This window comes from Nomascus leucogenys, chromosome 14, assembly GCF_006542625.1.
Source record: "Nomascus leucogenys isolate Asia chromosome 14, Asia_NLE_v1, whole genome shotgun sequence".
In the NCBI taxonomy this organism is placed as follows: domain Eukaryota; kingdom Metazoa; phylum Chordata; class Mammalia; order Primates; family Hylobatidae; genus Nomascus; species Nomascus leucogenys.
The window spans coordinates 25,703,890-25,716,191 of NC_044394.1; the positions used below are offsets into that span (position 1 = coordinate 25,703,890).

At 36.2% G+C, this 12,302-nt stretch overlaps 1 protein-coding gene across 3 annotated transcripts in view; it reads right to left on the reverse strand.

Annotated features, from left to right (window-relative positions):
* Positions 1–12,302, reverse strand: part of USP34 (ubiquitin specific peptidase 34) — a 288,791-nt gene that overhangs the window by 15,547 nt on the left and 260,942 nt on the right. For 2 of the 3 annotated variants that reach the window (XM_030827871.1, XM_030827872.1), the window contains exons 68-74: positions 10,497–11,131; positions 7,906–8,063; positions 5,041–5,119; positions 2,912–3,038; positions 2,169–2,276; positions 640–744; positions 399–523 (exon numbers count right to left, since the gene is read on the reverse strand). In XM_030827871.1, coding sequence (XP_030683731.1) covers positions 399–523; positions 640–744; positions 2,169–2,276; positions 2,912–3,038; positions 5,041–5,119; positions 7,906–8,063; positions 10,497–11,131 — 1,337 coding nt within the window. The remainder of the gene's footprint in view (positions 1–398; positions 524–639; positions 745–2,168; positions 2,277–2,911; positions 3,039–5,040; positions 5,120–7,905; positions 8,064–10,496; positions 11,132–12,302) is intronic. The other variant, XM_030827873.1, reaches the window with a different exon arrangement.

Genomic DNA, 12,302 nt, shown 5'->3' on the forward strand with positions numbered 1-12,302 from the left:
CTATCAATCAATATTATGCTTAGGTCAAAGGAATATAATTTAAGGGAAGTAGAAGAAGTCATTGATTATGTGGCCAAATTAAAAAAAACAGTACCTAATGCCTTTTCGAATTTAGATATATGACCCAGTTATAATTTAGCCTAGTGACAAATATTAAGACTTACTATTAAGGTAATTTTTGAGGGGAAAAAAAACTTACTACTTGTGCTTACTGTTGATTTTTGCAAATGTTCAACCAACATTTCAGAGCACTAAAAGGAAAAAGTCCAAATGAATCTAATCCTCTTAGGATCCACAAAATTGGTCACTTAAGTCTAACCTATTCATAACTGCCAGGGGAAAAATTTCAAATTACTTTGTACTATAGCAACATGGATTTTCCTGGCATCCCAACATACCTTACTGGTTTCCACCATTGTGGGCAAGAGGCACATATTGAGTTCAGGGCGCGGAGGCCGAATATTGCTTTTCCCTCCTATTAGCTTGATATTTTCTCGACAAGGGAAATAAGGTCCAAGAGACACTAAGATATTAAAAGTGTACAGTAAGAATAAATGGAAAAAATAAGTCTCCATGCTTCAGTGTGCAGAACGATTAAATGCGAACCATATTGAAGTACTGTGCTAGATAAATACGTACTTGGTATATTACTATGATGGTAAGTACAATGGTTGTGTTGTAGAAAGGGAACCAGAGTATGAAGAAAATCATGGGGACTCAAAAGTACAAGTTCCTTGAGGACATCTGAAAATAAAAACAAAGTTTGGGTAGCAAAAAATTAGAATTATATCTGCCTGCTACTTTCAATCTTACAAATCCTATGATTGCCTCACTGCAACCAGTTTAATGAGTCTGAAACTAAGCTCCTGACACGAGTAGAAATTCTGTCTTATGCCCAATCAAGTTTAGATCAGCAGAGTTATTAATGACAATAGGGCATCATTTGGAAACAAACGATTAAAACGCTATTTATTGGCATTTTGTTTAAGTATGAGATATTTTCTGGCAATGTACAGTGAGGGAATTTTTTTTTTTTTTTTTTTTTTGGTCTCCCAGGCTGGAGTGCAGTGGTGCAATCAGCTCACTACAGCCTTGAGCTCCTGGGCGCAAGTGATCCTCCTACCTCAGGCTCCCAAGTAGCTGAAACTACAGGCATGCACCACCACACCCAGCTATTTTTTTTGTTTTTGTAGAGATGAGGTCTTGCTATGTTGCCCAGGCTGGTTTTGAACTCCTGGTCTCGAGCAATCCCCTCCTGCCTAGACCTCCCAAATTGCATGGATTACAGGCATGAGCCAGCTCAGATTATTTAATGTACATTGATTATGTGTCTCATAAAATCAACCAAAACAGCTTAGAAAGAAACCTAAGTTTCAAAATTCTTTTGCTTTGAGGGATAATCCTTAATCTACTTTTAATGTTTTACGATGCTGGCTGGACTGATTCTCATTCTCCAATCACACAGGAAGGAATAAAGCTCATGATGACAGGCTATAGGCAGTTTCTGGTGATCATAGGTTACTGCTTATGTGCCCTTCCCCTCTTGCTAGAGAAGTAATTACACAGAACATCAAGACGGACTGCTTATACATGATAGCCAGTTAGTTGTCCACACTATTTTGAGAAAGTGTAAAACAGTTATGGTCTCTCGAGGAGTTTCTAATGTAGTGAAAAAAAAAATCACTATAAATTTATAATGGGTGTCTTTTAAAAGCCACAAATTAGCATTTTATTATAAATATGCAATCAATAAAAGGATGTAATACTCAGAGCCTAAGGACAGCTAGTGAGAAGTATCTTTAGGCAAAAGAACTCACAGTGAAATAAGTACTCTTATCCTTTAGAATGTCAGTTCTACCTTGTAAACATTTATATGATTCAACCTTGCTTACATAGGATCACAAGATTTTAGAGCTGGAGGAAGCTAGAGATGAACTAAGGTCGGGGAGACTGTATATATTAAGCAACCTGCCCATTATCATGTGGGTAATGTAATTATGAGCCAGTTAAGAAATTTTCTTTATTTTCTTAGGACCTGGTAGCTAGTGTGAGTTACACATAAAAAGCACAAGTATCTTTCAAACACTACAGGCTTAACATCACGGAAAAACTCACAACAATGTTCTTCCACTAGGTTTTTACACATGTGAATTTTTCAAGTAACTTACCTATACAGGCATTTCTAAGTTCTGGAGGACTATAGGAATTAAGAAGAGTTAACAGTTTATGGGCAAATTCAATTCGCTCCTGCCACTGGATTAATGCTTGTTTCACATCTGCAAATATAAAAGCACACATAAATATGCCATCTGAGATCAAACTTCCTCACAAATGTTTTCTACTGTAAACTATAGAATGCTAATGCTAGAAATTCAGATTAATTACAGAAACATCTTTGGTGAAAGCTAAGTAATTTTCATGAGATGATTACTACTACTGTTAAACCTGCTAGATTTCTTAAAGAACATATTTCATTGATAATATGTCCCACTTTCTAGGAATGTATATGAAGAAGTTCAGAGTTCACACTATCTTATAGGGACATAAGAGAGGTAGGTTTTATAGTTATCTCGCTTGAAACTGCAAATGATCTAATCTAAGCCAAAGAAGTTTCCAGCTGGAGAATCTTTACAAAGTGCCCAGCTTGTTACTGTGTTTGGAAATGTTTTCCAATCTCTGAAATCTTGATACCTGCTTGCGTGTTTTTCAGACAGGTACAAAAACATAGAAGAGCCTTCCAGCTTTACATCAGGAGTTCATGACAAACATTTCCTGATGGTTAGCTAGCTTCAGCCTCATCATCTGTGCATAAACTAGGATAAAAACAATTTCTCTGGGGCACATGATTTGAAAACCTTCTCTCTCTTTAATAGTAGCACTAACAAAAAATAAGAAGTAGGAATGACCAAACCTTTTCTCTGAAGATAAGGGCGTGTAGACTTCAAAACCGAAAGAAATATTGACAGAAGTTCTACTAAATCTCCAGTCACATGGCAAGCTGTAGCTTCGTGATACATCATGTGCAAAGTGTTGAAAGACTACAAATGATTTGAAAAAATTGAAAACTTAATTTCATTTTTACTTACGGAGCCACAAAATGGTAGTACTCGTCCTCTACGATAGATGTTTTCAGATTCAGACTGTGTGTGCACATGTGTGCAAAGCAAATGTATTTGCTTTCTATCCTGAAGTTAAATTATCTCATTAAGCTCTTTTAAACATTCCTCACCTTCAGAGCTCTGCTATTTTGTGTGTATATTCTAGTCTGAAGAAATAGTTTAATCACATTTTTTTGAAAAAGTACTTGCTCTAAGATTGTAAGTCTTCAAAATTACAAAGCAGTAGGTCACAAAAGATTAGGGAGAATAGGCAACTGCTTTAACTAACTTTCCAGGGTTTCTGTCCGAAGACAATGGTAAAGTGACTGTCAGCCATACTCAAAAGAGTAGGCCTGAAAGAGGTAAAAAGAGCTGCAAAAGGTAGGAATTCATTTCCTTTATATTGGCTTGTTAAATCTTTTAATTCCTTTAACTATATTAGCTTAATTAAGCCCTTGGTTTTTTTCCTATTTTACTATACAGCACCTTTCTTTGAATCCTCTTCGACCAGTTCACTACAGCTTACACACTACAATACCCATAGTTCAAAGGTTAAAATTCTTAGCCCAGAACCTGCAGCAGTACCTAATATGAACAATGTACTTGTACAGTATTTAACCTGTAAGCTGTGGGAACAGATACCAGTATGTCTTGTTCACTGCTGTGTCCCTAGTACCTTGCACAGTGCTTGGCACAGAGGTAGACATTTAAACATCTGTTGCATTAAAAAAAATTTTTTCTAAAAACACAACCAAAGCAGCATAAACATCTGTTGCATTTTAAAGAATGAAATTCTTACTACTCCTCTTCACTACCTTTTTTTAATACTTAGCCTTCCTCAAACATAACCAATATTTCTTTGCCTCAATGCTTATTGTCATTTATCTAAATGTTTTCCCCCTTACCTTTGCAAATCCACATTCTTCAAAGTGCAAACCTGTTCTCTTATTTTTTATTATCATTAACTGAAAAAACATCCTACCTTTGAATTCTTATAGTACTCTTGGCATGTTTATTAGACTAAAGGGCTCAACGTACCTCTGGTGACTTTGTAGCCATCTCATACTTGTGGATGTTCAAGAATTATAGGAAGCATAAATAGCTGATTTTAACCCTGTAACAGTCCTTCTGGTTTCCTCTGAGGATGGCGTGAAAGCAAAATATCTTGGGCCCCTTCAAGCTGCTCAGGGCAAATCGGCCTCCCATACTATTCAAAAGTCATCCCTCTGCTCACCCAGATAGATGCATATTCTGACTGCCTCCTTTGGAAAGACTTATCAGAAACTCAAAAGAATGGAACCATCTGTCTCTAACATACCTGTGACCAGGAAGGCCCCAGAGGAAGGAGGGGCCTTGCTTTGGGTTGTCTCCGCCTTTCTGGACAGAGCTAATGTACTTCTTACATACAGATTGATGTCTCATGTCTCCCTAAAATGTATAAAATCAAGCTGTGTCCCGACTACCTTGGGCACATGTCATCAGGACTTCCTGAGGCTGTGTCACGGGCGCGTCCTCAACCTTGGCAAAATAAACTTTCTAAATTAACTGAAACCTGTCTCAGATTTTCTGGGTTCACAATGGTAACCTCAGTTTCTATACTCTGTCAAATAAGTAGGCTTTTGGGAAATTATGTGTGCCCTTAATTAAATTACATGTATTTCATTTTTGTCCCTACAAATGAATAAAACTAGTCTATTTCAAATGGCTGTTCTAAATACAAAACGATGGGAAAAGTATGGAATTACTAAGGAAAAAGAAACAGCACCCTGAAAATTATGACCTACTTATTCTTGGGATATAAATTCAGGTTTACTGATATATATAATTAAAACCTTGCCACCTGTAAAACAGTTTACCATAAACTCTAAATGTCTATAAAGTAAGTCTTGGTGAGAACATTAAAATGAGATATATTCACAGTAAAATGCAATAGAATATTTACCTCTGTCATTAGAATCAATCCTCGATTAAATATAACAAGAAGTCTGTCTTCATCAGATTCTAATAGTATTCTGAAGGCACTAGAAGAAAACATAAAGTTCAGTTTGAGAACTCTGAATAAGAACACAACACTTAGGTGATGAAAAAATAAAAAGCAATAAAATCGTCATTTAAGCTCTCTGCTTTCCTACCTATAGAAAAGAGACTGCTTCATCTGTTTCCTGGAAATGCAGTATAAGGAAATAATATTAAATAAGAAACTCTAACTAAAAAAAATGTCTATTAATATCTAATCAACTCCAACAATGGCAGAAGATATGGGAATATTTTTAAAGTTTCCACATAAACAATGTTGATTTTTATAATGGGCTCATCTTCTGATTGTTAAATTCTGGATAATCATAAAATTCGCCCATATTATCTAAACACTCATCAGCTGGTGATTAAGAAAGAGTAACATGAAGGAAAAAAAATACTAAAAATATGTCAGCCTTGAAAATAGTTTATAAAATAGTCATGTGCCACAAAATGAAATTGTGGTAAATGATGGATCACAAACACAATGGTGGTCCCATAAGATTATAATGGAGCTGATAAATTCCTATTAGCCTAGTGACTTCATAGCCATGGTAACATTCACAATGCATTACCCACATGTCTCTGATGACACTGGTATACACAAACCTGTTGTAATGCCAGTCTTGTAAGTATACCACAATTATGTACAGTACATAATACTTAGTAATGTTAATAAATGACTATGTTACTGGTTTATGTATTTACTATATTATCATTATTTTACTACTTATTTCAAAAAAAGTTAAATGTAAAACAGCCTTAGACAGGCCCTACAGGAGGGATTCCAGAAGGCGGCATCATCGTCAGAGGATATGACAGCTCTAAGCTAGTTATTGCCTCTGAAGACCTCCCAAGTGGGACAAGATGTGGAGGTGGGAGACAGAGATACTGATTCTCCCGACCCTGCTAGGCCTAGCCTAATTGTATGTGTTTATGTCTTAGTTTTTAACAAAAACGTTTAAAAAGAAAAAAAATTTAAATATGAAAAGCTTATAAAGATATACTTTTGTTCAGCTATAAAATGTGTTTTAAGTGTTATGATAGTGTGTTTTAAGTGTTACGATAGAAGAATCAAGAAGTTAAAAAAATTTATAAAGTAAAAAAAGTTCAGTACATTTATATTGAAGAAAAAATATTTTAAAATAAATTTAGTGTAGCTTAAGTGTACAGTGTTTATAAAGTCTACAGTAGGGTACAGTAATGTCCCAGGCCTTCACATTCCCTCACCACTCATTCCCTGGCTCACCCAGGGCAATTTCCAGTCTTGCAAGCACCATTCGTGGTAAGTGCCCTATACAGGTGTACCATTTTCTTTTATTCCGTATTTTTACTGTACCTTTTCTATGTTTAAATACGTTTAGATACACAAATACTTACCTTTCTGTTATAATTGCCTACAGTATTCAGTGCAGTAACATGCTATACCGATTTAGAGCCTAGGAGCAGTTGGCTGTACCATATATCCTAGGTGTGTGGCAGGCGCTACTATCTAGTTGTGTGTGAGTAGTCACTCTGATGTTTGCACAATGATGAAATAGGCTAAAAATGCATTTCTCAGAATATAACCCTGTTGTTATGTAACACATGACTGTAATTACTCACACAGCTATATTACTGTTAACAGGTCTTATTTCATTAGATACCAGAAAAATGTTGTTATAGACTACAACTGGAAATCCTTCTACTTTATTCCTTTCCTTTTTCAAGAAGAGTTAAGAAAGCTCTAAATCTTTTTTTTTCCTTTTTTGAGACTCGCTCTGTCACCCAGGCTGGAGTACAATGGCACAATCATGGCTCACTGCAGCTTCCACCTTTTGGGCTCAAGGATCTTCCCACCTCAGCCCCACGAGGAGCTGGGACTACAGGTGCATGCCATCACACCCTAATTTATTTGCTAATTTATTTATTTATATAGAGATGGCGTTTTACTATGTTGCCCAGGCTGCTCTAAATCTTTTTTGAAATAAAGCTTTAAGTAGTAAACTTTGGGAAAACAATTGTATTCAAAATTAATCCAAAATTTAAAAACAATCCCTTTAAGAAATCTGGCAAAGGTGTAGTTAATTTCCCTGTTTACTAATGAAGACTCACATTTGAAAGCTTTCCAAAGAAGAAAATCTGAAATAACCTCATCTTAGATTGAGTAGCTTAAGATGTTACAGTGAAGTCTTCAGTAAAGTACCATTAAAAAAAAGTGTGCCTAATAAAAAATAACACTTCCAAGTCTTAGATGTAATACATAGAAGAATTTTAAGAAATTAGCCTGAACTTTATTTCTCTAGGTAAAGGGAATTAAGGGTAATTTGCAGTAGTTCCTGTAACCATTCAATAACTTCTGTAGCTCTGAAAATTAATTATAAAGACTATGTTTTATAATTTTGGCCAAGTCACATAGATCAGAACGCCAGATAGATATATTTGGGCTAAACAGAATGCAAAATATTAACAGATTCATCCAAAGGTGCAGAAAACTTTCTGGAGGCCTCTAGAACTGAACTATCAAGCCTGAGTTAGAATAAATTGCCATAAACAAAACAATTCAAGCTTTGGGTAGAAGGCTGTACATTAAGGTTCCTTTCGACACTAAAATGATAAAACATACACAAATACAAATCAAAGCCAGACCAAAAACTGTTTAAAAGTAGTTCATGAATCTTCAAAATGTAAGTTCTTCCAAAGTGGCTACATGCACAAATGCTTCCCCAATGTAAATGATTAATCTTTAAACATCAAAAGGATAGTCCTCATCTCACTTGAAAAAAAGACAAAACTAAAAACATCTTTTTACCTTATTAAAGTAGTCCAGCAGGAGCGGCCATCTAAGCAACGTAAGTAACAACTTATGGTTGTTTTCTTGAACTGTTTAATATCTTCTAATTCTTCTTCTCTCATATCTGGCCTCTGAGCTATAAACAGCTGCATCAGGTTAAATAGTTCTTCTACTGCCTAAAAAAGCCAAATAAGCCATATGATCTTTTAACCCTATAGCATTTTAGAAGATCAGTTTCTCATTTCTATGTTCATTAATCAACTCTTAAAATTATACAGATAAGCTAGATTATACTTCCATTCAGAAAGTTATAAAATTAGTAACAAATTCTATTTAAAAAAATTTGGCCGGGCGCAGTGGCTCATGCCTAGCACTTTGGGAGGCAGAGGCGGGCAGATTGCCTGAACTCAGGAGTTCGAGACCAGCCAGGGCAACACGATGAAAATCTGTCTCTACTAAAATACAAATAATAATAATAAACACTAAAAGAACTCAACAAACCTTAAAATACAAGTTCAGAAAGAGTAAAAACTATAAGTGAATACAATTCATTTTTAGTCTTACTACTGCTTAAAGCACTACTTTTGTAACTTCAAATGTAAACCCAGAGGCATGCCACATCATCTCCTGTCCACTTTTTCTTTAATTAATGAGAAATCAGAAATCATTACTTTGTCACAAAGATTTTAAATGCCTAAATAACCCTTAAATTAACAGTGCATATGAGGTAATCCTTTGTTCCAACATTTGAAATGCTTTTCTTTTTTTTTTGAGACGGAGTCTCACTCTGTCACCCAGGCTGGAGTGCACTGGCACGATCTCAGCTCACTGCAAGCTCCGCCTCCCGGGTTCATGCCATTCTCCTGCCTCAGCCTCTCCGGGTAGCTGGGACTACAGGCGCCCGCCACCACGCCCGGCTAATTTTTTTTTTGTATTTTTAGTAGAGACAGGGTTTCACCGTGGTCTCGATCTCCTGACCTCGTGATCCGCCCGCCTTGGCCTCCCAAAGTGCTGGGATTACAAGCGTGAGCCACCGCGCCCGGCCTAAAATGCTTTTCTAGAATGACGCTCAGTTCAAGTTCCTGACGAATAAAAAGTAAAAACAAACATTTTAGTAAAATCACTAGCTGTGATTTTATAGACTCATATGCACATGTCAGGAGAGGATTGCTCTTCTAACACATACTTGTCAAGGAACTGAAACTCCCAGCTTCTTATTTTTCAAAGCAAAAAACTGACTTAAGTACCATTTTCATGAAAATTTCTAAGAGATAAGGAAATTCTACAATAAAAGACATTACATTTCACTGATGTCAAGGGCAAGAAATAACATGGAGGGATAAATTCTAACTCATCTAGTACTTGTCAAAAGTATATTTAATTCTGGACATCACATCTAGTAATTAGATCAAATATTATTTATGTGAATATGATAGAGACAAATTTACTGAAACTTAATAAATCCTATCCCGACCCCTTTGAAGTCAGAAAGATTGGTATTCTGTATTCTTATGGCATTGGTTTTGAATTTCTTGGTACTTGTACACTCACTTTCTTTCCTGCATTGTAGGGATTCTGATTTTTTCTTTTGAGACAGGGTCTTGCTTTGTTGCCCAGGGTGCAGTACAATGTCTCAATGCAGCCTCAACCTCCTGGGCTCAAGCGATCCTCCCACCTCAGCCTCCCAAGTAGCTGGGACTATAGGTGCACACCACTACTCCCAGCTAATTTTGTACTTTTTGTAGAGATGGAGTTTCACCATGTTGCCCAGGCTGGTCTTGAACTCCTGGGCTCAAGTGATCCGCCTGCCTCCAAAGTGCTGAAATTACAGGTGTGAGCCACTGTGCCGGCCTGCAATTCTAATTTTCTCTGACTAGAAATTAGGTTATTCTTCCCAGGTGTGAGATTCTATACAACTCATTACATCATCTAGAAAAAAACAATCTGATCTATAAAGGACGGTCTATCTTTAAAGTACAGTTTACAACAGAGAATAAGAGGCAACAGTGAAAAGTTATTATCCAGGTTAGACAGCTTTACATTGAGGGGAGGAAACTTAATATAAAACCTACAAATAAGTGTGCAGAGTAAAAGGGACCCAATTTAGACTGCATATACATGTATCTTGATTGATCTCTTAAGCATTTCATTTGTTTGGATGCAGCTTGAGAAAAAATACTGGGGAATACTACTAGCTTTAGATATAAAATTGTCTAGCTCACAGTTTAGCACAGCATGTAGATTTTGCTAACAAATATCTGATTTTTAAATAGCAAAGTACTCAATTCCTTAAAACTGTACCATAAAGCTGACTTTTTTCATTAGGCACACATGAAGAATACATTTACAAAACCACAAATTAAAAAACAGATAAGTTTTACTAGATATGAAACTTTTAACTTCACCCTAAGAAAAGTTATCTACACAGTTATCAATTTTATAACAACACAGCATTTTATATATGTATTTAAGAAAACAAATACACATTAAGTTCTTAAGCAAGAATGGTGAGACTATTCTATATTCTGCCACCACTTCCCACCAGGGGAAAAACCGGTTATTTCCAATCTATTTGAGGATACAGATAAAAGAGTATCAATTTTACTCACTCCAGGGTATTGGCTGGCATGTGGTGTAAGATTCTTAAAGGCCCACTGGATGTTCTGGTGAGAAGCCAGTTGTCGTGTGAATGCAGGAGACTGCTCACAGCAGAGCCTCAGAATGCCATAGTAGGCAGGCAGCATCCCACGGTTAAAAAGCACCACATCCTGATCATCATGGTCAGCAAGGATGTAATTGAAGGCAATGTTCTTGGTTACCACTGGGTTCTGAACAATAAGGCGGATATTCTCTGGACAGTCAGCACAGACATTGTACCAAAATGAAAGCAAAGCCTGTTTATTGTGATTTGTAGCTATTGCTGGCTCAGAAAGTTTAGGCTGGAAAAGGTTCCACAAATCCATGAAATATGTGGAAAACATCAGCTTCTCAGTTTTGGAAATTAAACAGTAAGTCATAAAGCTAAAATAGGGCACTAGCTTTGTAGTGCCATGAACAGCAGCATCAACATAAAGTTTGGCTCTTGAGAGCAAACCAAGGAGCACGTTGTAGACCTGATGTAGGACTACTGTTGTGTCTGGACTGAGTGGAAGGTCACGGGTTGGGATGTGCAAAGACCTTGTTGACCGGAACATCTGACGGAATGAATTGCTTGGTATAAGGGACACCAGAAGATAAGCTGCAGCTATAAAATGTAAAACAAAACTGTCAGATCCTTGTAAGATATAAAATAGACTGAACAGCAGTCATTAATCACAAAGCCACTGTTCCCTTTAATAATTAAAATGAATAAAAAGGGACATGAACATCTCTTTTAATATCTTTCTGCTTTCCCCTTGGCCCCACAAAAAGATCCCAAGGGGTGATAAAAATAGATACCTTCTATTCTGCCACTGTTATTTTTGAAGTGGCAATAATTTTTAAACCACTTTTCTTTAGCTTGCCTAAGATGCAGTATTTTCCCACTTTATCTTTTATTTCTTCTCAGGAAGTAGTATGATTTAACAGAGGGAACCCAGCATTTGCAGTCAGAAGACCTACCAAAAGGTACCTGAGAAGGTCAAATCATTCAATGTTCTACAGTCTTAGTTTTCTTCTTAATTGAAAAATAATGATAATTTACTTTGTAATAACTTACAGATATGGTAAAATATACTTAAGTTATAAAGACAGAAATAGATATACATAAAAGTTCAATATATAAGATTACATATATGCTAATTATAGAACATTAACTTTGGAAAATCTTTAAAAGTCTTTTAAGGCTAAGCTTACACCCAAGGAAAGAGCTGGGTGTTACACTTATTAAGCCTATGTTATAATGCTGAGGAGTTAATGACTTATTAGTTGCGCTAACCTGTAAAAGCAGTTACTGTCAACAAAGCATTGAGCTAGGTGCTGTATAAACTTCTCATTTAACCCTCACAATCACCCTGGATGGAGATTAACAGTGCTCTGGAAAATCTGAATCTTGGAGAAGCAAAGACCAAGGTCACACTGATAAAGTGGTGGAGCCTAGATTTTGCCTTGAGAAACGATGATGATAATGATAATGGTAAAACAATAATAGTAATAACTATAATAAGAATTGTGAGCCTTTACTGAATGTATACTATTTGACATCATAACTTTATGTGGCAGGCATTGCATTTATTATCCTCACTTTCACTCAGGCTTACAACAATGGGACTATCTCAGCTTACACAGCTAGTGGCCAGAGCTGGGATTCAAATCCAGCCTATCAGATTCACAGGCTAATAATGCTCCTAACATTCAGTACGGAACCTCAAGACTCTCTAATGTCTGAGTTTGGGTTCTTTTCAGTACAACCATTACTTGTCTCCTCCTATTCTAAC